At 38.7% G+C, this 27,606-nt stretch overlaps 1 protein-coding gene across 21 annotated transcripts in view; it reads left to right on the plus strand.

Annotated features, from left to right (window-relative positions):
• Unc80 (unc-80, NALCN activator) overlaps positions 1-27,606 on the plus strand; it is a 231,236-nt gene that overhangs the window by 11,684 nt on the left and 191,946 nt on the right. For all 21 annotated transcript variants that reach the window (XM_017321274.2, XM_017321275.2, XM_011238547.3 and 18 more), the window contains exons 5-10: positions 3,643-3,766; positions 6,167-6,243; positions 11,394-11,533; positions 23,932-24,193; positions 25,325-25,459; positions 27,032-27,248. In XM_017321274.2, the coding sequence (XP_017176763.1) occupies positions 3,643-3,766; positions 6,167-6,243; positions 11,394-11,533; positions 23,932-24,193; positions 25,325-25,459; positions 27,032-27,248 (955 nt within the window). The remainder of the gene's footprint in view (positions 1-3,642; positions 3,767-6,166; positions 6,244-11,393; positions 11,534-23,931; positions 24,194-25,324; positions 25,460-27,031; positions 27,249-27,606) is intronic.

Raw genomic sequence — 27,606 nt, forward strand, 5'->3', positions numbered from 1 at the left:
TGGCCCTGGTGTTCCCCTGTACTGAGACATATAAAGTTTGCAAGACCAAGGGTCCTCTCTTCCCAATGATGGCCGACTAGGCCATCTTCTGCTACATATGCAACTAGAGACACGAGCTCTGGGGGTACTGGTTAGTTCATATTGTTGTTCCACCTATCGGGTTGCAGATCCCTTTAGCTCCTTGGGTACTTTCTCTAGCTCCTCCATTGGAAGCCCTGTGTTCCATCCAATAGCTTACTGTGAGCATCCACTTCTGTGTTTGCCAGGCACTGGCATAGCCTCACAAGAGACAGATATATCAGGGTCCTTTCAGCAAAGTCTTGCTGGCGTATGCAATAGTGTCTGTGTTTGGTGGCTGATTATGGGATGGACCCCTAGGTGGGGCAGTCTCTGGATGGTCCATCCTTGCATCTCAGCTCCAAACTTTGTCTCTAACTCCTTCCATGGGTGTTTTGTTCCCAATTCTAAGAGGGGCGAAGTGTCCACACTTTGGTCTTCCTTCTTCTTGAGTTTCATGTGTTTTGCAAATTGTATCTTGGGTATTCTAAGTTTCTGGGCTAATATCCACTTATCAGTGAGTGCATATCATGTGAGTTCTTTTGTGATTGGTTTACCTCACTCAAGATGATACCCTCCAGATCCATCCATTTGCCTAGGAATTTCATAAATTCATTGTTTTTAATAGCTGAGTAGTACTCCATTGTGTAAATGTACCACATTTTCTGCATCCATTCCTCTGTTGTAGGACAACTGGGTTCTTTCCAGCTTCTGGCTATTATAAATAAGGCTGTTATGAACATAGTAGAGCATGTGTTCTTATTACCAGTTTTTACATCTTCTGGATATATATCCAGGAGAGGTATTGGTAGTTCATTATTTTGATTCTTGACACATGAAGTAAACTTAGGAACTTTGTATCAGTGATCAATTTCATACTTCTCCTTGTGATACCTATGTGGAAACTCAATCATGTCATTTAGGTATTTACTCTGAACTCAACTTCTTATTTTCTCTCTGACAGTCTGTTTTAGAAAGTCAGCAACTTGCCTGCTACATCTGTCTATCTACTTTTCTCCTGTGTACCATGAGCAAGGGCTTCTGTATGCTTTATTCCCTGATACACACAGGAAGCTAAAATAGTACCAGATTCATAATTCATACTCTAGAAATATTTGAAATTAAATATGCAATGAATTTCAATAAGTACTTTGTAAGCTGCCATACTTCTACAGGGGACTCAAGATTTTTTTCCTCTGTGGATACATGTGTGGTTATGTTGCTAATGAATCTAAGACTCTTCACTATGGATTTTTCCCCCTTGGGGAGATACAACACACAAGTCTACTTATCCCAGAAGAAGAACCAGGGATAGATCAAAGTAACAAGTGTACCAAAGTCAAACTTGGTGTGCCAATGAGCTTTTATTGGGGTTCCTAGCAGGAGTGTGGGTGAGGGGTTACTTACAGGCATAAGATTGACTCAAAAGCAACTTCATTACTAAAAAATCCATCCCAACATGAGTGATGATTCAGGAAAGCTGTGTGTCTGGTGCTCTCTGTTTAACTTGTGCATGGACAGACAGGTTAGAAGAGAAACTCCTTAGCTGCTCTGGGTTATAGTTTTCTCCCCCTAGCTTCTGTTTATGGCTTCTATCAAGGTAGAGAGGGACCTTTTGAAAAATTTGTAAGTTTCTACTTTCCCAGACATACTATGTTTTGTCTCTGGAGTCTCATGAGTCTCTTTCACCCTCCTAGATGGCATTCAAAGGAATCTGTTGTTCAAGAGCCCATAACCTAGTCTTTAGCTTTGTAGAAAAGCAAGTGCGCTGATTAGTTTTAAATGTCAGTTTTCTGCAATCTAAAGGCCCCTAAGGGAAAAGCCTCCACTGAAGAATTGTCTGGAGCTAGTCGGCTTATGCTCTTGTCTGTCAGGGAACTGTTCTGATGGTTCAGTGATGATGGAAGACCCAGCGTATCATGGGCAGCACCGTATTCTAGGAAGGGCATCCTGAATTATGTAGGGGAAAGCAAGCAAGCAAGGATGTGTTTATTGTCTCTGATCTTGACTGTGGATGTGATGTGGACAGCTCCTTCCAGTTCCTTCCCTGACTCTTCCTCAATCATGGGCTGCAACCTGGATTTGTAAGCCAGACAACCTTTTCCTCCTCTCTTAAATTGATTTTGGTCAGATTATTTGTTATGTAACACAGCAGGAATGGATTGTGGATACCAAGTCTCTAGTGATGTGAGTTTTTAATGGGAATTTTAAAAGGTATTTGTTTATTTTATATGTGTGCATATAGATGCACATACATACAGAGTGCATCTTGAAAACCAAGAGAGGGTATCACAAACCCTGGACCTGGGTTTTCAGGCTGGTTGTAAGCTGCCTGGTAAAGGTGCTGGAGACCAAGCCTCAGTCCTCTGAAGGAGCAGCAAGTGCTTTTAACTACCGAGCCATCTCTTCAGCCCTTTATCTGGAAATTTTGTCAACACCCTTCCTAAAGGTTTCTTGTTATTCAGTGAATTTGATTCATCATTTGTTGAATCAATTTTATTCTTCTATCTTTCCAGTTCCTCTTAGTTAGTATTTTCTAGTACAGTGGTTTCCAGCCATGGTTGCATAACAGGGTCCTTGGAGAGCTTTAAAGAATCTCACGGGGTTGCTAATTTAATAGCTCTCAGTAGAAGAGTGAAGTGGGAATTGTGCCTCCTCTGAGTTTTAAAACTTCTAAAATGGTTGCAACAACACAAGTTAGGGTTGCATGATACTGTCTGTCTTCAATGAATTCCTGGGTCTCAGATGTTTTCACTCATCCGTGTTCACATTCCCTGCTTCCACGTTCACTTTTTTATTTAATGATATGAGATGCTTAAGATGCAATCTTATAATTTGCTTGGACCTCTACCATATGAGGCTGCATTTTCAAATACTGAAGCCTCTCAATATGATACAATAATGAAGCATAGAATGTGTTTCTGGAAGAAGCTTTCAATTACAAATAAACAGGACATGCATGGGTGTAAAACCTGCCGCATTTAACACATTTATTGAGTATCTTTGTGCACACAGTTCCCCATCTGCTTTAAGTGCTGTGACCATGCTGAGGTAGGCAGGAAAGGGGATTTGTCAACTAGCCCTGGCCTTGAAGCATTAAGGATTTTTAAGAGAACATTACAAAATCACTCACTATAAAGAGTCAAAATATATTTACCTGATTCTGTGAAATACAAGAAAGAGAGAAGCACTGAAGACTAGGAGGTCAAAGTAGCCAGGCTGTGAGGATATTGCTTTCTGAGGGAAGAATAAGTACGATTACATAATTAAGAGGAACAGCACTGTATCCAAGCATTAAGGGAGCTGCCAAGACTATGGAAATAAACAGATCTCCCTCACTGCAAGCAAAACAATGGTTTGTGTGTTCCAGGCTTTTTCCAAAGCTACATTGGATTAATCTCTCATTTTCCATAAAGCAGGTCACTGTAATTTCCATCGCAATTGTACTATTGACAGGATCATTGTTTGCCTAGAAACACTCATCGGAGTGTTTGTCAGAGAAATTCCTTCTGAAAATGGTCTGTAGAAAATGACTAGTCTCTTGACACAAACCAGTTACTGAACACAGATCTTCACTCTCCCCAGGAATCTGATCTCACCTTCCGACTGGCCAGTGGGTTGGTTATATGGCAGCCTATGTGGGAGCACAGACAGCCTGAGGTCTCCGGCTTTACTGCGCTGGTAAAGCCCATAAGGAACATCATTACAGGTTTGTGTCTCCGGTACGGAGGGGTCAGCCTTGGTCCGCTCCCTCACGGTAGGGATTGTGGTAGAATGGCTTGCCTTTAAGAAGATAATGAGAAGCAGTTCTCTCTGGAAAGTTGCCTGGGTGGCCCAGATAACATGAGACACATATGTTTCAGTCATGTGACTTTGGGTAAGTCATTTACCTATCTTGTGCTTTTGTTTCCTCATCTGAAAACTGGGAATTAAAATATTAATAGTGTTTATAGAAATGTTGTGAAGAATAAATTACATATGTGTGTGTATGTATGTATGTATGTATGTATGTATGTATGTATGTATGTATCAGCTAGAAAAATACCTGTTATACAGTAAGAGATCACTATTATTGCCATTAATATTGAATCATGGGTATAGTCAAAGAAGTAGGTTTTCTTTAGAGATCTCTTCATAATGTTTTATTACCATCAAAGCATTTTACTTGAGGAGTTGGACTTCTGTAGTGAGCTAGTCCTATGGTTGAGTGGATTGTAGAAAGAGCCCAGCATGATAAATTTATAAGTATACAATAGGTTCACCCTTCACTCTAAGTTTATCTTTAGATATATATGTAGCTTAATTCCAAAATATATAATTCTATTAATGTAAAATAGAGAGGCTGTGCCACCTTACCTGGCTTCCTAATAAATGTAAGTGTGAAAGGGCATAAGATACTTGTTTGGGAGTAAATGCTTAATAAATTCTATTCTAGTCTGTCCATCCTACTTTTTATGTCAATAATAAAAGTCAAGAATAAATAAATTACATGGAAAATCTAAGGAAACATAGAAACTATAATTTTATATACATATATACATACATACATACATATATATATATATGAATCTGTGGAGATTTTTTTTTTAGTTTGTAAGTTTTGAACACAGACACTGAAGGGTTAAGTGTATAAAAGGACTCTGTAAGTGGAAAAAAGACTATAAACACATTCTTCTGTTCTTTTTCCGCTAGAACATAACTTTCCCAGTACCTGATATGTTAAGGAATTATTGTAACCGTCAAATTCCTTATTAATCATGCATTTGCAAAGATTCTTATTGTAACAAATAGAGTTGTTCAAAGAAAACTTTTACAAAATAAAAAGTACATGAATGTTATTATATATATGTATATGCATACATCACTAACTTTTGAAAGATAGATTACAGAATGTTATTGCAGTTTTAAATATCAAGTTACTAAATGAGTAAAGGTGCTAGAGCTGTGAATTCTAGATATAGATGAAACCGAGCTTTAGATTCTATGTTTGTGATGAGATAAATTAATATGGATTCAAACTGGAGACAGAACGGAGGAGGAATGTAAGATTACTTTTTAAAAAATTAAAAGTAACAGAAGTAAAGCTGAGATAAAATACGAACAGGTATAACCAATTGTTGGTGAAGTCGCATTCCTTTGGGAGAAGTTAAAGAAATCTTATTTTTAATTTTTTGAAAATTAAAAATTTTAATTTTGCTGTAGTTTTCCTATACAAGTGAAATAGCCCTTCACAGCTAAAGGTCTGACTCCTGAACCTTGACCCTAGACCCACTTACATGTTTAGCAAGTTTTCTACCATCAATTTACAATGCTAGCCCTGTCTCTCCAATTTTGATTAATACATAGACAGTCATTTAACACATTTTCAAGATTTCTAAGAAACTGTAAACCTCCCTGGATTCATTATTCACTTTCCTTTGGCTTCTGGAAGACACTTGTTGATTCGATTCTCCTGTGCCTGATGCCCGGGACTTGAAACGGTACCCAGTATCTGAAGAGAATTCAGACAGGACCTAGACCACATGACTAGATTTCAGTACCAAGTCATAGCACACACTGCTACCACAGTTACCCAATGTTTCTAAGTCAACACCAAGATGTAGTACTTGAGTCTTACCATACATGTCTTACCTCCTGCTGGAAACACAGATGCTGATGCCATAAAATCCGGTTTGGAGCCTTCCTATACATGTCAAGTTAAACTTCCTCTTGCCTGAGTTTTTCATCCATTAATCAGCATAATGAATCATCAATAGAGTAGAGTAACAAAAAAGATTAAAGTACTTAACATATTTCAATTAGTTAGGACAGGACTTGGTATACATTAAGGGTTGGGTAGCCCATTCCTGTCTTATTTTTATTATTATCAACTCCTAAACTTCAAACTCGTTAGTCAGAATAAAGAAATGAATATATAAATTGCAAAATGAGAGATGCTTGTCTTTACTGGTTATTTGATATCAGTTGTATCACACAAGATTTGATGTTTGATGCTTTCTTTCAAGGGGGTAATATCGTCTGAAACCTGAAAATGATGACAGCATGTGAGATAAAACGAACTTACAATCTTATAAAATCTGTGATGATTTTTTTTCTATCATCTTTGTAGCCAAAAGAAGCTCTCCAATCAACAGTCAGAGTCAGACCTGTGAATCACCCAATCAAGACACCAGGCAGCAAGGAGAGGTTAGTTTGTTATGCTTATGAGAAGAGGGGACGCTTTGAGTAGTACATTGTAAGGGCTCAGACGTCCCATTAGACTCATAGCTAACATCTCTCTCCTCCATCCTGGACATGCAGCTTTGCTCAGTCTGATGTCTTCTGCCAGTCAAAGTCCAAAAATTTAATTTTAAGCACCTTCCAATAGTCTATGTGTTGAAACAAAACAGGGTATGAGTATTTTATCTCAACAACCAGTTTATAGAAAATAGGGCTTTATCTTGATGGCTAGAATGTAACAAAAAGTATTAGCTGAAAAAAAAAACAGTATTAGCTGTCATTCGTCTAGCATCAAATAAAATGTCGTTTGATCTCCCTTCACTATCCATTTAATCTGTGCAAAGTAAAAACTTGATGCCTTCCGTTAAAGTTGGGTTCTCTTTCTGACATTTTACTCTCAGGAATAGCATGATCTTCCACTACCCTCCAAGCTAGGGTCTTTGATGTAGCTCTTAAGCACATGTGGAAACGAATCCTTTGAAGTGTTGTTGTAGTGATTTGAGGGTGTTAAACATGTACACCATTTTGAACATATTGTACGAAAAAGGAAACATCAATGATTTTATAGCATTCATATGTTGAAATAAGTTTAGAATCATAATACATTACTAAAATTAATTTCAAAAATTTCCCGATGTGTGTGTGTATGAAAAAACAACCTCAATTGTTATTCCTCGGGTGCTATTTTCTGGTTTTTCTCCTCTTCTCCCTCCTCTTCTTCCTCCTCCATTTTTTGCTGTAGAAGATATTTAAATCCCACCCCAGGGCTTCTACCCTGCCTTGATCATTGAGTTACCAGATGAAAGACATATTCAGTCTTTATATTTACAATAAATCTTGAACAATACAAGATCTGAGCAGCTGCCTACCCTTCATACTGTTAGAATCTACTTTCCTATTACTAACCCGAGTTATTACTTACTATGTTCTATCTGGCCCACTCTTAACTCCTATTGGACAGCCCTCAGAGCTATGCTCTCTTGATCCTTACCTTGGTGTCTTCTCCTTCCCCCTCTCCTGCACCTTCCTCTTCATGGTCCACCATCCCCCAGCCCCCCCCAAAAAGCCCACAAAACCTAAACCCCACCTATGTCTCTTCTGCCCATCTATTTTCTGTTGGCATCTTTATTCACCAATCAGAATTAATTTGAGGGCAGGATTACAGGAGCTACATGCAGACTTCTGGTCTTGGGGGCTGCACTTAGCATTACACTACACAGTAAAAGACAAAATGTTACGCTTATACCTAAACCACACAAAGAACAAACAAACAAACAAAAGAACTTCAGACCAATCTCCCTTATGAATATTGATGCAAAAATACTCAATAAAATTCTTGCCAACTGAATTCAAGAACACATCAAAATGATCATTCACCACAATCAAGTAGGCTTCATCCCAGGGATGCAGGGATGGTTCAATATATGGAAATTCATCAACGTTATCCACTCAAACTCAAACAAAAAACTCAAACAAACTCAAAGAAAAAAAACCACATGGCATCTCATTAAATGCTGAAAAAGCATTTGACAAAATTCAGCATCTCTTCATGTTAAAAGTATTGGAAAGATCAGGAATTGAAGGCCCATTCCTAAACACAGTAAACGCAATATACAGCAAACCAATAGCCAAACATCAAACTAAATGGAGAGAAACTTGAAGCAATCCCACTAAAATCAGGGATGAGACAAGGTTGCACACTCTCTCCCTATCTATTCAATATAGTACTTGAAGATCTAGCTAGAACAATTAGACAACAAAAGGAGGTCAAAGGGATACAAATTGGAAAGGAAGAAGTCAAAATATCACCATTTGTAGATGATATGATAGTATACTTAAGTGACCCCAAAAATTCCACCAGAAAACTCCTAAAACTGAAAAACAACTTCAGCAAAAGTGGCTGGATATAAAATTGACTCAAACAAATCAGTAGCCTTCCTCTACTCAAAAGATAAACAGGCTGAGAAATTAGGGAAATGACACCCTTCACAATAGTCACAAATAATATTACATACATTGGTGTGACTCTAACCAAGCAAATGAAAGATCTGTATGACAAGAACTTCAAGTCTCTGAAGAAAGAGATCAAAGATCTCAAAAGATGGAAATATTTCCCATGATATAATATAGTAATATAGTAAAAATGGCCTTCTTGCCAAAAGCAATCTACAGATTCAATGCAATTCCCATCAAAATCACAACAGAATTCTTCATAGAGTTAGAAAGAACTATTTGCAAATTCATTTGGAATAACAAAAACCCAGGATATCAAAAACTATTCTCAACAATAAAAGAAGTTCTGGGGCAATCACCATACCTGACCTCGAGCTGTATTACAGAGCAATGTTGATAAAAACTGCATAGTATTGGTACAGAGACAGGCAGGAAGATCAATGAAATAGAATTGAAGATCCAGAAATGAACCCATACACATATGGTCACTTGATATTTGACAAAGGAGCTAAAACCATCCATTGGGGTGGGTGGGGGAGGTAGCATTTTTTACAAATTGTGCTGGTTCACCTGGCTGACAGCATGTAGAAAAACGCAAATCGACCCATTCTAATATCCAATATATACAAAGAACTCAAGAAGTTAGACTCCAGAGAATCAAATAACCCTATTACAAATAAGGTACAGAGCTAAACAAAGAATTCTCAACTGAGGAATATTGAAAGGCCAAGAAGCCCCTAAAGTCAACATTCTTAGTCATCAGGAAAATGCAAATCAAAACAGCCCTGAGATTCCACCTCACACCAGTCAGAATGGCTAAAAATCTCAGGTGACAGCAGATGTTGGCAAGGATGTGGAAAAAAAGGAACACTCCTCCATTGTTGCTGGGATTGCAAGCTGGTACAACCACTCTGGAAATCAGTTTGGTGGTTCCTCAAAAAATTGGACATAGTACTCACTATGTGAAGACCCAACTATACCACTCCTGGACATATACCCATAAGATGCTCCAACATGTAATAAAGACACATGCTCCACTATGTTCATAGCAGCATTATTTATAACAGCCAGGAGGTAGAAAGAATTCAGATGTCCTTCAACAGAGGAATGGATACAGAAAATGTGGTACATTTATACAATGGAGTATTATTCATTTATTAAAAATGATGAATTCATGAAATTCTTAGGCAAATGGATGGAACTAGAAAGCATCCTGTGTGAGGTAACTCAATAGCAAAAGAGCACACATAGTATGCACTCACTGATAAATGGATATTAGCCCAAAAGATCCAAATACTCAAGATACAATTAATTCACAGACCACATGAAGCTCAACAAGAAGGAAGACCAAAGTGTGGGTGCTTCAGTCCTTAGAAGGGGAACAAAATACTCATGGCAGCAAATATGGAAATAAAGTGTAGAGCAGAGACCAAAGGAAAGGACATCCAGAGACTGTCTCACCTGAGGATTCATCCCATATGTAGTTACCAAACCCAGACAGTATTGTGGATTCCAAAAAGTGAATACTGAAAGGAGCCTGATATGGCTGTCTCCTGAGAGGCCCTACCAGAGCCTTACACATATAGAGGTGGATGCTTGAAGCTGGTCATTGGACTGAGTGTGGGGTCCCCAGTAGAGGAGTTAGAGAAAGGACTGGAGGAGTTGAAGAGGAAGAACAACAATATCAACCAACCAGAACCCCCAGAGCTCCCCGGGACTAAGCGATCAATAAAGGAATACACATGGCTCCAGCTGCATATGTAGCAGAGGATGGCCTTGTCATACATCAATAGGAGGAGAAGTCCTTGGTCCTATGAAGGCTCGATAGGTGCCCAGTGTAATTGAATAGAGGGTGGGGAGGTGGGAGTAGGTGGGTGGGTGGAGGAACACCCTCATAGAGAAAATATCCAATAAAAAAGAAAAAACAAAGACAAAACATCAACACTTTGCTTCTTTTCTGAGACGGGATCTCACATTGACCTGAAGCTCATCAGGCTGGCCTACAAGCTCCAGATCCTTTCTCTGTTTCCCCTGGCAATCTGAAGTGATTGTCCAGGGGTTCTTTCTGGGGGTTGAACTCAGGTCATCATGCTTACAAGGCAAGGACTTTACTGACTGATCAATCTCCCCAGCCCTCCTTTACTATTCTTAGAATTAGTGGTTGGGCTGATCATAGTTTGCATTATAGTCCGATTCAATATGCTTTTCTAATATACACATTTCTGTCTTTACACTGTCAGTTCTTGATTTGAAGGTTCCAGTTCATCAGATTTTTGTTTTTTTGTTTTAGTGATGCTGGGCTGGAGCTAAGGTGGTTGTTCCCACATGATAGGCAAGTGTCCTAAATGACTAAGACACACCCCCAGAATTCTAACTTCTTTTCCATTTTCCCAGTCACCACAAACACATGAAGAATACTAATGCTAAATGACTCTTTGTTAAGCTTCTGAAGGCTTGTTTCAGGAGATCTCTAGCCATGTTTGTCTTTCTATGAAGTGCAAATTGATTGTGTCTTATTTTGTGTGTGAAGATAAAACACATAAGAGCTAAGTTGCTTTGGCAAATGCTTGAGGATCTTTGTACATAAGAAGTTAATCTATAAAACAGTCTCCCATTACCTGAGCAAAATTGCATGTGTCAGCCAAATGGAATTAAAATAAGTTACTCAATAAAATGAATCATTGAGTGTATGCTTACACACCAGATAAAGGTCCCCGCAGAGAATTGAAAATTGTGTTATACCCATTTTTTGATGAATGATGGGAAACTTCCATTCTCAGATTGCTTCCTGCTAAGCTGGCAATAGGCTGAGCCCCACACCCCTGTGTTGTCCCAGTTGGTGCTGGTATGGCTTTCCTGAACTGTGGGGTTTACAAGTCTACATGCTAGACATAGAGATAAAGAAGAAAACAATGAAGGGCAAAATGAAACAAAAACAAAATACTGAAACCTAATGCTAGGAATGAAACTGGTGCTTTCCATAAATCTATTTCCATTGCCTTTTAGACAAAGCCAAATCTCTAAGTCTTCCTTATGCTTCAGAGAGAACTATATATATATAACTATATATATATATATATATCACTCTGTGCATGAAGGAGGTAAGTCTAGAGAAAGTGCTTAAAGCAGGGAAAGGAACTAACCTACTGTCTCACCTCCAAAAGGGACTTCAGGTGGTCAGTGAAGCACTGCAGTCGGATTCCATCTCACCTAAGGCCACCATCTCAGGCTGCCATCAGGGAAACTCCTTCGATGGAAGCCTGTCCTCCCAAACGTCCCAGGAAAGAGGCCCGTCACATTCCAGGTACTTCACTGGAAAGATAGAGAATGACATGTATCCCAGTTACCAAAAAGTAGGTTGGGTTCTAGTTTCTTTTACAGTCTTTATTCTTTAAAATGTGGGTGTATGTTCTTCCTATGTATATAGTTCTAGCCAAGATATAAATTGTTATTTCAAAATACATGTTATGAATGTCCCTCATTTCCTCATTTTAACAAATTAGGTTAGAGGTAGCAAGACATGTCAGATTTAATGCAATGCCTGACTTAAATATCCAAGTGCAGAAATCCCAATGATTTTATAAGAAGATTATACTGCAGCCATGATTAAGGCTCTGCTGTAGTGGATAAGGGTACTTTTCATCAGTAAACCTCTGTGTTGAAATGGGTGTTGCTAAAACGCTTTGAAATTATCAACTCTACTCCTTAAACCTTCCAACTCTACCCTGCTATTTTGTGAACATATCAAATTTGCCTTCAAATACTTTCTACAAGAGCCAAACTAGTCTACCTCTTCTAAGTCCCTAGTGGAGTTATGGCAACCCAGATTCACAAGGAATGCCCTTTCACCTAATGAGCCATAACTCATAAGACTATCTGTGTGTTTCTATTTTCCAGTGGAAGTATTGTTTGTGTGATAGTACTTTAAATTAAAGTTTTAAATATCCTTTTATTGAGTTAAAATTTCTATGCTGTAAAGTCAAACCTGTTAAAGTTAATATTTTAATCATTTCTTGATACATTTGCCAAGTTGTACAACTGTCACCAAAATCCATTTTAGAACATTTCCATCTTTCACACGTGTGGTTAACTCCACTTCCACACAGACTTCAGAAAGTCTCTGATATGGTTTCTGCTTTGGTTTGCCTTTCTCAGTCCTGTGTATAAATGGGATGGCTCAGTTTGTATCTCACATCTGCCTTCTTTGATTTAGTGTAATGTTTTCAAGGAATTTTTATTTATGACATTGCACTCATCAATGGCTTATTGCCCTTTGTTGCTGAATATCCTTAGCTTGTATAAATACATCAACATTTTTTACTCATCGTTAGATAGATAGTTTGTTGCCATGTTTTGTATATTATGAATAACATTGCTGTGACACTCTTTTTCACTTAAATCTTTTATGGATATAGGCTTCCATTCCATTGGTGGACAGCCATGAGTAGAATTGCTGAATTGTGGATCAAATTTATGCCCAAATTTGAAACGAACTAACTTCATTTTCTGAAATGGTGGAACTATTTTACACTCCCCCAGCAATATATATATGTCTTTGTATCTTCAGGAACATTTTTTACTGTTTTCTGTTTTACCCCATCCTAGTGGATTCCTACTGTGGCTTCTATTTCCTTTCCCCTAATGACTAAGGATGCTAAGGGTACTTTCATATGCTTATGAGCTATTCAGAAGTACTCTTTTATTAAAGGGCTATTCAAACTCTCCCCACATTTTAATGGAAGTATATAAATGTTCACTTCTAAGAATTTTTAAACATTCTGCATACAAATATCTTATCAAAAATGATTCACAGATATCTCCTTCTAGTATTTCACTTGCCTTTTCATTTGATAGTTTTTAAGTGATTTATCTATACATGTTCCTAAACCAGATTATATAGATATATTTACTTTTGAATTCTTTCTCAGACTTATTGAAAACAAAAGGCCATGTAGAAAAGCATTGGAGTCTTTATGTTCATAGGCTTAATACATATGCATTCATTTGTTGGTTTCAATTTCAGTAGGTGGCCCAACCATGTACCCAGATATCTTACTTAAAATTTCTAAAGGTGCATCTCAGTTAAGGTCTAGGTTTATACTCTAGCGCTTTAGAACAACAAGCCAAAATACCTGAGGTACACCCCAATCTAAGTCATGTACATTTGACCTTCCAAATGCCCCCCACATCCTTTCTCATTGTTATTTAATTCAAATCCTTACTATTTTCCTATTTAGATTTCTGCAGCTGTGTCTAGTGATGCATGCGTGGTCTTTTCATTCACTGCATGTGCACTGTTGGAATTATGCCTCTTCCAACTGCTCATGAACTAAAGAGACAAATGACGTGAAACCACGTGTGGTAAACTATGCGCAAGGCATGCCTGCTGTGTACATAGCTACTGAAAGGGATGAGGTGGGACGCACAGGCTCCTAGTAGTTCTGATGCTGAGCTGCGAATGTGGGAGGCTCTCTGAAAGAATGTAGCCCACTCCTGGCTGTAGCAACTGGCTTCTCCTTATGAGATGGTTAGATCCTCAAGATCCATTTTCTCCTTGCAAGAAAGGCAGCACATGTTCACAGCTTATTTCCTGCAACTAACATTTAGGGAATGGGGCTTGAGAGCCTACTTTCAATTTTTAATGTCTCCAGAAGTGTTTTTGATGATAGAATGCCTTTTAAGTTTTTGTAAGTTCAGTGTGAATCTTATTAGGATTCAGTGGAATAGACATAATCCACATTTGAATATCCCATCCCTGTCTATAGGCTTCTGTGAAAGGATAATCATCTAATTTTCTTATAATGTCATAGATAATAAGAAACTATGAGATTATATAATAGATAATATAAAATTAAATAGTGGGTACCATGTATATCATATTATATAATAGATAACAGTATAAGGATATTAGACTACTATATGTGCATATGTACATATGCAAATATATGTATAAATCAATGTATAATATCATATAGATGTATATAATATATACACATATATTATAAATAAATATATATACATATATTTGCAGCACACTGTCAAGATTCAATAGTATGGCCTTTGTCAGATTCAATAGTATTCTGAAATATGACTTAGATCATTTTGAAGTCCTAATGAGAGTGACTCTATATCTTCACCCTTGGTTTGATGTAGACTCTGTTTATTCAGAAGTTCCCTGGATTTTATCTGTGCCTCCAGCTATTGTTTAATTTCAGTTCTCTGTAAAAGCTGGGGAATTCTTGTATTATCATGTCTCGCATTATAAATCTTTAATAATTTTTTAAAATTCCTATCTCATTCTTTGATTTACTATAACCAACAACAACAACAACAACAACAACAAAAAACCAGAAGGTGTATTTTAGACCTTATTAGGACATCTCTTTCATTAGGTCACCTAGTTTGTTGTGCACATTTGTGTTACTTCCACACCAATGCAAACTTAGTTCTGCTTCTACATGGCAGAAGTCTTCATCCTCCAGTTCCAGCAGCATCTTTTTACTCTCTGTGAAGCCCATCAACAGTTTCTTCAAAGTTCAGAAGTTTTTTTGTACAAACTGCATAGAAAATTTATATTTAAAAAAAATCACATTCCTCATTTCTTTTTAAGGGCCATTCCTATTTCAAGGTTCTACAACTATTCTCCAAGTTTAAGTTTTTATCTTGTGCTGAAATCTGTTTTGGTTAGCCTCAGTTCCTCACCTTTGAGGTGTCTCTTTAAGGCCACACAAGACACGAGGATTGGCTTCTCTCCAAACAAATTATACGAGAGAGAGAGAGAGAGAGAGAGAGAGAGAGAGAGAGAGAGAGAGAGAGAGAACACCAATATATATGTTCAGTGCTCTTATTCAGCACACTCTGAAAGTCACAGAGTGACCCTTCTATTGGGTATTACAAAATCCAACCATGGTAGAGTATGGGACTAGCCTACACTATGGTGTAAATACCAGGAGGCAGAGAACATTGGGAACTATCATATAGGCCAGCTACAACAAATAGTATTGATAATAATGTCACTATCATTTTGTACACTACAATTTTATTCTTAATTTTTCATCAGTTGTTGAATATACCTCTTCCACAAGTTTTATTTTTTATTCCAACGTGCTTAATTTGATTTAATCTAAGAAGTGGTCTCTTACTTGTTTGATGTATAAGCCAGATACATTTAAAAAGTCATCATAACCAGTATGCAAGTAAAATCTTGAGGCTGTAAAATATCCATATTTTATTTCTTGCATAGTTTTCTTGACCATTAGAGATTATAATGGTATAAGCAGAAAATAAAGTTCTTTTCTGGGAAAACAAAACTGTACTGATTCTAATCTGATTATGTACACAAACAAAGCTAGTTAAAATGTCCCATATTATTATTTTTGAAAGGATATTTTCTGACATTATTATGCTCAAGCCATCTCTCTATCATCTACCTGCCCACTATATGGAATCTGTCAATCTATATGTATTTCTTAATATAAACACACACACATTCCCATAGCACAAAACAACCACATTATGTGAATTAGACTTGAATCAGTAGCACTTTGAAAAAAATGAGTTGTCTTCTCTCTGCCTAGAGACAGTGGCTGGTTACCATGGAAATTATGCACAAGTTAAACCGCTTAGCAAATGCTTGTGTCAATGTATCTCCATTGGAGGAGTTCTTGTGTTTATTGGACTTGAAGAAAGAGCCTTAATAACAAAGCTGTGCAAATATCCTAGCAACGGAAGCTGTCTACCTACATCAAGCCAATCCAGTTCACTGTGGCTTTTGCTCTGACCTTGACTGAACTCAGCATTACTCTTTGCTGCACACTGCAATCAGTGAACAAGTAGCTAGTTTTTAAAATTAATGTAAGATTACATCTTTAATTACCATATGCATGGACGTAATTCATGCTTCATTAAATGCTGCAGAGGGTCAAGACTGATTCCCACACTTCTCTGCTAGCACAAACTGTTATTCCCAAAATAGTCACTTGCCTTCAGTTGCTCTACTATCATCTTTCAGTGCTCATTAATGATAACCTGGTATCCCAAATGACCACCCTTCAATGACCCCCTGTGTACTTGGTCTGGGAATAAATTAAAGCAGTCTTTCCTTTGTGAAAGGCTTTTCTCACCCTAATTCCTTATTGTGTACACATAACTATAGAAATACTTAAATATATTTATTAAATTATATTATAACTCTACATTAATATTCAAAATATTGAGAAATAAAAAGTACTCCTCCATGTGCCCACTAGGTAAATAAATGCCATTAATTTCTCTTAAGTGAGCCTTTCTTCATTTATTCATGTATTTCATTTATAAGTAAAATTATATTCATATCCGGTCATGAAATTTTCATTTTTTTTCCTATTCTTTCAAGATTTAATTTACTGAAAATGGCTTTTAACTTCCACTGGCCTGTTAATTACAGTTATAATGCTGTTCTAGATAAAATACTTTATCATTTTTACTTTGTAACGACTATTCCAACCAGTAGAACTCACACTTCAAGTTACATAATATAATAACTGAAAGAAAACTAAAGGTATGTGAGGTTCTAATTATTTGCCACAGAATTCACTGTTTGTTGTTGTTTGTTGTTGTTGTTGTTGTTGTTGTTGTTGTTGTTGTTGTTCTCAGGGGGTCATTGAAGGGCAGTCATTTTGAGGTACCAGTGAATTATTCCCAAAGGGGTGGGACACAAATTCTACTTCTGGGGAAGAAGACAAGGTCAGACAAGAAAGGGAGGTGAAATCTGGAGGGCTGTGAACACTGAGAGCAGGTGTGAACACTGAGAGCAGGTGTGAACACTGAGAGCAGGTGTGAACACTGAGAGCAGGTGTGAGCACTGAGAGCAGGTGTGAACACTGAGAGCAGGTGTGAACACTGAGAGCAGGTGTGAACACTGAGAGCAGGTGTGAACACTGAGAGCAGGTGTGAACACTGAGAGCAGGTGTGAACACTGAGAGCTGTGAACACTGAGAGCTGTGAACACTGAGAGCTGTGAACACTGAGAGCAGGTGTGAACACTGAGAGCTGTGAACACTGAGAGCAGGTGTGAACACTGAGAGCTGTGAACACTGAGAGCAGGTGTGAACACTGAGAGCTGTGAACACTGAGAGCTGTGAACACTGAGAGCTGTGAACACTGAGAGCAGGTGTGAACACTGAGAGCAGGTAACAGCTGAGATCCGAGGCAGGGGACAGCAAAGTAGCAGAGATCCCTAAGGTCTTGGCATGAAAGTAACAGTCACAGACCTGAGGAGGAGGAGGAAGAGGAGGAGGAGGAGGAGGAGGAGGAGGAGGAGGAGGAGGAGGAGGAGGAGGCACAAAAATGGCAACCATAAAGACTGGTAATAGAGATCCCCAGGGTACCAGACAGACAAAGAGTTACAGAAAGATCCTGAAGGTAGCCGATGCAGTGAGAGGAAGTTACACATTGACTATGCAGCAGAAAAACACTAACCACAGAGAGGGACACAAGGCAAGCTTTATTAGAACAAGTAAACATCTTCTATTAAGAGGATGAGGGTGGTCATAGATGTGGGAGTTCACCCAGGGTCACTGGGTTTAATTTTCTTATAGCTTCCTAGAGACCTATCATCTCCAGGCTTCTCCTTGATTGGTTCTAAATGATTTTCTACCTTGGATAGTCTCTTTTCTCCCTGTTGGATATTTTTGTACCAGGAGCAATCTCTTGGGATGGGGGTGGGGGCAAACTTGGGAACAAGAAACAGCCAGTCACAAAGAAGCCATACCTGTTTCCCAGATCAACCCAAGTTCCCCTTACCCTCCTTAAGTTTCAAATAGAGTCTACTGTATATCAAACAGCTGAAATGTGAATCTGTGATTACGCCAGATAGGGACATATTTTTAGTCTCTGGTCACAAACTTATTTATATCCACGGAGTCTTGCTGTTCTGTAGCCCATCATACAATCAATGAACTGGCAAGCTCTGATATAAGAAGAAAAAAAGAAGAGAAGAAAAGAAGAGGACAAAGAGGAGGACAAGGAGGAAGATGAAGAGGAGGAAGAGGAAGGAGAAGAAGAAGTAGTAGTCACAAGTCACTAGTTTCAGTAAATTAAACTCAGTGTGTAAAGAAAAACACGAATCAGGTGTCCTGGGACAAGACATAGAATCCAAGTCATGATGATTACATTTAGTAGTTTTTTTTGACTGTTGGTCTAGAAGGGGAGAAATCATCCTTTACATGTTTATCTAGGACAACTGTTCTACAAATCCAAATTTATTAAAGGATTTAAGGAATACTGGAGGATACTGTTTAGGACAAAACTCCTTGGGATTGACCCTCAGAAGTTTTAGCTTAGGAATTTTAGGGGAAGCCCTGGTGTCTGTTTTCTTTCTTTCTTTTGAATTAATTTTTTTATTAGGTATTTTTCTCATTTACATTTCCAATGCTATCCAAAAAGTCCCCAATACACTCCCCCCCAACTCCCCTACCCACCCACTCCCCCTTTTTGGCCCTGGTGTTCCCCTGTACTGGGGCATAAAAAGTTTGCAAGTCCAATGGGCCTCTCTTTCCAGTGATGGACGACTAGGCCATCTTTCGATACATATGCAGCTAAAGTCAAGAGCTCTGGGATACTGGTTAGTTCATAATGTTGTTCCACCTATAGGGTTGCAGATCCCTTTAGCTCCTTGGGTACTTTCCCTAGCTCCTCCATTGGGGGCCCTGTGATCCATCCAATAGCTGACTGTGAGCATCCACTTCTGTGTTTGCTAGGCCCCGGCATTGTCTCACCAGAGACAGCTATATCTGGGTCCTTTCAGCAAAATCTTGCTAGTGTATGCAATGGTGCCAGCGTTTGGAAGCTGATTATGGGATGGATTCCTGGATATGGCAGTCTTTAGATGGTCCATCCTTTCGTCACAGCTCCAAACTTTATCTCTGTAACTCTTTCCATGGGTGTCTGTTTTCTTAACATCCTTTTTCATGTGCTCCTTGGGGACTTCAGTGCCCTATTGGAACTTCATAGGGACAATGTCCCAGAGATTTGGAAAATTTAGGAGATTACCTAATCTAAAAACTATAAAATTCGAGAGCTCTAAGGTTTGATGTCGAAGGAGACAGTTTATGATAACTATAGCTACTCAAAGGTGGGAGTAATTCTTCTGACCTGCTGATATCTGCCTTCATCACGGAAGATTAGTCAAGAAAATAATGGCTTTCACTGACTCATATAAATTAGATGACTGTCATGAAGCCTTGGGGACCTAAAATTACACAGCTGGTAGCCAGTCAGCCTCCTATTTTTCTTCTCTTTGTAGATCTAACATGGGAAAGAATTCATGTTAACTTAGGTGTAAATGATAGGTTTAGAGGAATAAGTTCAATCATGATTCTTTAAAGAAGAGAAATGGGATTTAAGGAAGGGAAAGTAATGAAATAAGTCTCTTAGAAAATGTATAGAAATGGAAGTCAAGGTTATTGCTTTCCCTCAAGCTAGTGCTCAGGATATTACCAGGCAAGGTTCAGAATGCAATAAAGAATCCAGTGATAATTTGAAAAGAGCATAAAAGAGGTTCTTTATCATTAATTAATTAGAATGAAATTGAAAATCTATACAGTGCATGAGTTCAAGTCCAGGCTCGGCTACTTAGTGAGTTGGGAGGCATCCTGAACTACATGAGAAGTTATATCAAAAAGAATACAACTATAACAATAAGAAGAGGGAGGAGGAAAATGAAACATGCACAAAAGGAATTCTAATAGACATTAGACAGACTTTGCTCAGCACTGTATAGATTTTCAATTTCATTCTAAGAATGAATGTTCTGAAGTATGGAGAATAAAAGAAACAAGATTTGAAGGATGTGGGTGCGATTCTCTTGGTGAGATGTGTGGGTCGCTAGCACTTGAATGGCGTCTATAGGTAAGCCTGATGAGGAGTAGTTAGAAGAGATATCTATAGGACTCTGTGATGGATTTAAAATTGACTTGTAGCTGGTGATCAGACTATTATAGTTCCCCCATCCAGTGTATGTGAAAAATTCAGAATTATAGAATGCATATTTAATATGATTTCCATCCTAGTTAGTAATTTAGTGTGTGGCATCCAAAGTGCTTGAATTTTTGTATTTGGTTTCCTACTTTCTAGTTAAACTCCTCAGAATATTCAACTATAGGATAGCACTAAGTGCTGGTGACATGGCTCAGCAGCTAAGTACACTTGCATCCTTGACTGACAACTTGAGTATATCTCTTTAGTCTTCCTAGTAGGGGAGAGCTGATGGACACAAGTTGTCTTCTCATCTCCACACCCACAATGGTACAAGCACCCACATTCATGCACATACATACACACACTAAAATACAATAAAGTTTGAAAAAGAAGTTTTTTTTTAAAGACAGCAATGACATTCAAAATTTTTAGGCACATGACAGTTGCCACTCGGTATAGTAGAGGATGTTGGTAACAATAGGAAAAACAGTGTAGCATGAACCTTGATAAGGGAGAAAGAAGTACATATAATAATAACAAACAGGGTACCAGATAGTATGATCTGGGCTTTTTTTTTAATGTTTGTACAATGTTCAGTTTTGTGTGTGTGTGTGTGTGTGTGTGTGTGTGTGTGTGTGTGTGTGTGTGTGTGTTGGGTGGGTATGTGTGTGTTGTGATTCTTGATGAAACTGTGAAGTAGAACAAATGTTCCACCAAACACTCAAATCTCTACTCCATGATATTTATTCTCAATAGTAGGCAAAGCTATGTCTCACATTGTTAATTTTAAACCACTGGTAAGTTATGGATCTTTAATCCAGGACATGCTGATAATCCTGGCACTTGGGAAGCAGTGTTAAGAAAATCAAGAGATTAAGGTCAGTCCACACTTAATAAGGAGACCCATCTCAGACAAGCAGGCAGACAACGAACAAACACTAATATCCCAGTGGCTGCATTTCTTTTCTTTTCTGAAGTTACTTCTTTGTGTGGGGTAGGGTGTCAAACCTTTCTTTCTGCATCACCTAACTCAGAAGGAAATGATGCTTGAAGATCAAGCTTCCAGTTTAGATCCAAGGTGACTTCAGCTCCCAGAAACCTGACTTTATTTAGTCATTTACTTCCTTCCAGTCATTCTTTAATTAATTAATTAATTAATTAATTAATTACACTCTGTATTTTATTTGCCTCCTCCCCCCATCCACCCTCCAACTGTTCCACATCCCATACCTCTTCCCGAAGCCCCTGTCTTCACGTGGATGTTCCCACCCCCAACCCTGCCTGGCCTTTAAACTCTGTGGGGCCTCCAGTCTCTTGAGGGTTAGGTGCATCATCTCTGAAAGAACACAGACCCAGCAGTCCGCTACTATATGTGTGTTGGGGGCCTCATATCATCTGGTGTATGCTGCCTGTTTCATAGTCCTGTTGCTGAATTAGGGAAGGCTGATTCTGTCCATTGGTTGGGTGCAAATATCTGCAACTGACTCTTTCAGCTGCTTGTTGGATCTTTCAGAGTGCAGTCATAGTAGGTCCCTTTTTGTGAGTGCCTTAGTAATAGTGTCAGGCCTTGGGACCTCCCCTTGAGCTGGATCCCACTTTGGACCTGTCGCTGGACCTTCAGTTCCTCAGGCTCCTCTCCATTTTCATCCCTGTAATTCTTTCAGACAGGAACAATTATGGGTCAGAGTTGTGACTGTGGGATGGCAACCCCATCCCTGTTTTTCTGCTGAAGGTGGGCTCTATAAGTTCCCTCTCCCTACTGTTGGGCATTTCATCTAGAGTCCCTCCCTTTGAGTCCTGAGCGTCTCTCCCCTCCCAGGTCTCTGGTATATTCTGGAGCCCCCCTCCCCCCAACCTCCTATCTCCCGAGGCTGCCTGTTTCTATTCTTTCTGCTGGCCCTCAGGGCTTCAGTCCTTTTCTCTCACCCAATATCAGATCAGGTTCCCCTCTCCCCACTGCCCTCATCCATTACCCACCCCCATCCACTTTCCCTCCCAGGTCCCTCCCTTGCTTCCCACTTGTGATCAGTTTTGTCTCCCTCCCAAGTGGGACTGAGGCGTCCTCATTTGGACACTTCAGCTTGTTGACCTTTTTCAGGTCTGTGGGCTGTATCTTGGGTATTCTGTACTTTTTTTTTTTTTTGCTAACATCGACTTATTAGTGAGTACATACCATGCATGTCCTTTTGGGTCTGAGTTACATCACTCAGGATGATATTTTCTAGTTCTATCCATTTGCCTGCAAAAGTCATGATGTCCTCATTCTTAATAGCTGAGTAATGTTTCATTGTGTAAATGAACCACCTTTTCTGTATCCATTCTTTGATTGAGAGATATCTGGATTGTTTCTAGCTTCTGGCTATTAGGAATAAGGCTGCTCTGAACATGGTGGAACACTTGTCCTTGTGGTATGGTGGGTCATCTTTTGGATATGTCCAGGACTGGTATAACTGGGTCTTCATGTAGAACTATTTCCAATTTTCTGAGGAATCACCAGATTGATTCCCAGAGTGGTTGTACCAGTTTGCAATCCCACCAGCAATGGAGGAGTGCTCCTCTTCCTCCACATCCTCTCCAACTTGTGCTGTCACCTGAGGTTTTGATTTTAGCCATTCTGATTAGTGTACGGTGGAATCTCAGGGTGCTATGCTGCATGTTCCACAAGAAAAACTTTTGCACCTCTAGCTGTCCTAGTTTGGGCTGCTGTAATATAGTCAAAGTGGGTTCTAAACAGAGAAGATGTATTGCTGACAATCCTGGAGGCTGCATGTCCAAGATCATGGCATCAGCATGGGTGCATTTGCATTCAGACTGATGACTTCTAATGTCCCCATGTGATAGTAAGACAGCAAGAGACCACTCAAAAATCCTTTTCCAAGAGGGCGTTATACCTAGAAGTGAAGACTTGTGGTTCAATTGTTTCCACCTCTAATTACTAGCACATTGGGATTTCAAATATTAATTTCGAAGGAGAAAATTATCAACTGTAATGCTCCTAAGATATCTACTGTAATGTATTAATCTAAGTAACTCTTTACAACTATCCTTTATTAAACTGATCCTTAGTTAATGCATCTATCATGTATTTAAATGAAAAAAATAGCATTCCAGAACTTTGAGAATTTTTAAGTTACTACATACATAGTTATATAACAAGATTTTTCAGATATTTGTTTTCATAAGACTTTAGTTTGTTTAGAATGTTTCTGTTTCATTCTTTTACATAATACTTTCGCCATTGAACATAAATAGCTCCATAGAGTAAATAAGAAAAACATCATTCCTGCTTTTATTTTCATCACATCTTATAGCTCAGGAAACATCAGGACTTGAATCCCATCAGTGTCTTTGTCTCTGCCTATCATCATTGGCCACTTCCCAAATTTCTCATCAACTGTACCACCAACATAGGATGCTCACACCCAACTCATGATTCTTTTTTCAATCAATACCTTTTTGGGCGTGGTTCCCTTTATCTTCAAATAACAGTTTGTCTTCCAGTGACAACTTTACTTTTAAATTGCCAAATTCCTACCCATCCTTCAAAACTTTCAGGGTGTCTACTCTCAAGAAATGCTAAACAGAAGTAGAATGGACTAGACCAGGTAGATGGTCTGTAGAGTGAGCCATACAAGAGACAAGTGAATGAACAAAGAAGTGGAATGTAGAGACTTAGGCTGGATCATGCTGCCCTTGGGAGGCCTGCTGTCAGTGTAATCATCTTCTCTCTGTCACTGGGATCAGGGCCTCACTTGTGATACCACCATGCCAGAGGTCACGCTATGCCACCTACTTCGATGTTGCCGTTCTCCGCTGCCTTCTCCAGCCCCACTGGTCTGAGGAAGGCACTCAGTGGTCTCTGATGTACTATCTACAAAGGCTGCGACACATGCTGGAAGAGAAACCAGAAAAGACCCCAGATCCAGATATTCCTCTGCTGCCCAGGCCCAGAAGTAGCTCGATGGTGGCAGCAGCTCCCTCACTGGTGAACACCCACAAGACTCAAGTAAGGCAAACCTGGTCCATTGTTGCTTGGGCTATCAATGTCAGCATTTTCTGTTTCTTTCCTGGCTTCAAGCTCTTATGGTTTCTGTGCCTAAAACTTGGTTGGTAACTAGCTCCCTTGCAATTATCCTTCCCTTCTTTTGCATGGGTAGAACCTTTGGCAGGTCTTCAGCTCCCTCGTCACTATTGACAGAAGTGTATATTTTGTGCATGTTAATTTAATATAATCCTTTGTTTAACAAAAACATTGAAAATTGGGTCACCTGGAAAATCAGAGGTTCAGTTAAAATAGGGTTCTGACATGCAATCTAGTAAATACTAGTATCATAAAATATGGGGCATTAGCATTTATAGAATGTGATTCAACTTTTTTGCATAACTCAAAATGGAGTCTCAAAGCCACCATTGGGAATATTACTTTTGAAATATACAGGCTTCCAATTTATTATGGCTATTGAGAGAAGTAATTTGAGTGCATCCTGATTTGGTAACCTTCCTATGAAGGTTGCATTCTGACAAATGATACCCACACGTCAATCAAGCACATGTTCTTCCCATTTTTCTTATCATCGCCACAATATGAAAATACAGAGGAATATTTGCTTGCATGATATTTGGCCATTTGATTGTAGTTAATCTTGAGTGGGTTGGCTCTGAAAATTTTTTCCTCCACATTCTAATGATAAGCACTGCTTTGGTAATAGATGTCCTGCCACCATGAGCACCTCTTAAGTGAGTTACTAACTGGAAAAACTCTCAGTTTAGTAAGATCTGGGTGAGTTTGGGGAAGGGGGAAAATCAAACTATATCATATAAAATGTGTGTGTATATATATATATATATATATATATATATATATATATATATATATATATATATATATATATATTTCCTGTAGTATTTTGGATCCAGGGCTACATAGCATCAGTGTTAAAATTTGCAAACAGATGTTAAAATTAATATGAAATATGTCTTTCAAAGCAGAATCTGGATTCCAGAAGTTTGATCATGCAAGTTAAAATTTTATAGATCTCAAAACAACAGGGATAGCTCCATTTAAAAGATAACACCTCAATAAAATAAGTATTGGGATGGTCTGAGTCCCTAGTGATTATGTTTATTGTTTGTAAAGGATCTCACCATGAAGTGTAATGAAGAAGAAAAATCTCTGAGCCCTGAGGCTTTTTCCAAAGTCTCATTGACCAATCTCCGAAGATCTGCCGTCCCAGATCTATCTTCAGATCTGGGCATGAACATTTTTAAAAAGGTGAGTATGCATTTTGATACCTCAGTGATTTAGAAAGCTAGAGGATCATGCTGTCCCTTAATCTGCCAAAGGATACAAGGGTAGAAAAGGGGGAAAATACCAGCTCTTAAGTTTAATAGTGACTCACAACATGACTCTGTAACCAAATGCATGTTTGTATGTATGTATATGTGTGTGTGTGTGTGTGTATGTAATCAATCGTGTGTATGTGTGTATGTGTATATATTTGTGTGTGAATGTGTGTCAATCATGTGTATGTGTGAGTGTGTGTATGTGTGTATGTGTGTGTGTGTGAATGTGTGTGTATGTAATCAATTGTGTGTATATGTGAGTGTGTATATGTGTGTATATGTGTTCTATTCTTGATGTTCCCCATAGTTATCATGAAGACCTTCATGATGCCGTGTGTATACTGGTAGCAGGAGTATGGTGGTACTAGTTTTCATTCCTATGTCTCCATTTCATTTATAAAATACTTTATACAAGTAGTTTTTACTTAATCCACTGAGAACCTATTCTTTGAATTTCACAGAAGTGTTAGGCAGTTTGCTAAAGCTTAACCCTAACTTAAAGACAAGACTGCTATCTAAAACATCCACATTCTTCTGGACTGGCCACTCTGTCTCTCTGTCATCATTGTATGGAGTCAATCACCTAGGAGATGATGTATGCTCATTTACATGTAGCAGCTTTGTTTTCCCTTTTTCAAAATTATTTGTTTAATTATGTCAATGAAGAACATAAAAATAAATATTTACTTATCATCTCAACTCGTTACTAAACAGTGAGTGTCTCCTTCATCAATAACACAGCAGTAGGCACTGACTATCGTTCTTCTAACAACATTGACAATTACAGAAAAAAAGGAGAGATTTTCCTATTTCAGCTACACATAGTTATTTTTTCGAGTAGCTTTATAATTCAAAGGGCCCAGACCTGAGCCCAGAATAATGCAATCAAAATCACTGAAAGCTAAATTCAGATGTGGGTATATTTCTACAGCTTTCTAAATTCTAAATATTTCTAAAGGCATTCTAAATTCTGACTTACCCTTGATCTTGAGCTGGTTTGGTATGAATAATAGATTTGTTCCAATGTCTGTTGTGTGTCCTCTTTGACTGTCCTTGTGAATGGTGAACCTACCAACGAGAACCAAGCTTGAGAGGTAGAGCAGAGTTAAGGGCACTGCTCCTCTGCACCAGTGGCTCTGCGCCTTTAGTGTGCATCAGGGATCAGAGGCGCCCTCGGGGCTTTGTTAAAACACAGATCTCTGGGATTTGCTTTTTAGTTTTAAATGTTAGATATGCTGAGGGTGACGCTGCAAGTTTGAGCTTCCAACAAGTTCCAAAAGGACGCTACAGCTCATGGCTCAGGGCCTTCTCTTTGAGAACCAGTGCTCAAACTCATTCAGGAGAAAGACTTCCAGAATGTAATGAATTTTGCTTTGTTTCTCTCACTCTATTAAGACCCTTGCAACATTTCCCCCCTGTCTATTGGATGGCACTCAACATTTCCCGGGTTTACTCTTACAGCTCTTTGGCTTGTGTCTGCCTTTATCTCTCCTCATTGCAGTTCAAAAGTCGCAAAGAAGACCGAGAGAGGAAGGGCTCCATTCCATTCCACCACACGGGGAAGAGGAGACCTAGACGAATGGGTGTACCATTCCTGCTGCATGAGGACCACCTAGACGTCTCACCTACCCGCAGCACATTCTCTTTTGGCAGTTTCTCTGGGCTTGGAGAAGATAGGAGAGGCATTGAAAAGGGAGGCTGGCAAACCACCATCTTAGGTGACTACAAAGATTAAAAGTTATATTACTTAGATCATAATAGATGCAGAATCGTGACTTTAGAAAATTCTGTATATTAATTTTAATTTTACTCATCTAAAGGCAGACTTTTACTTAACTCTATTATTTAATAAAATAAGGAAAGCAAAGGAAGTAACAGCGCCCCACGCGTACACCTTGGATATTAACTTAAGAAACAAAGCTTAAAATCAGAAGCTGACATCCATGGAGCCACGACAGATGGTCTCTGACATTTGTCTTAGATTGGGGCTGACCCTATCACAGGCAATTTCATCAATCATCTTGACCTTGACTGTTCGAAAGTCAAGTGCAGTCCTTGCTGTTTTAGTTGAGCTTC

This window comes from Mus musculus, chromosome 1, assembly GCF_000001635.26.
Source record: "Mus musculus strain C57BL/6J chromosome 1, GRCm38.p6 C57BL/6J".
Classification (NCBI taxonomy): domain Eukaryota; kingdom Metazoa; phylum Chordata; class Mammalia; order Rodentia; family Muridae; genus Mus; species Mus musculus.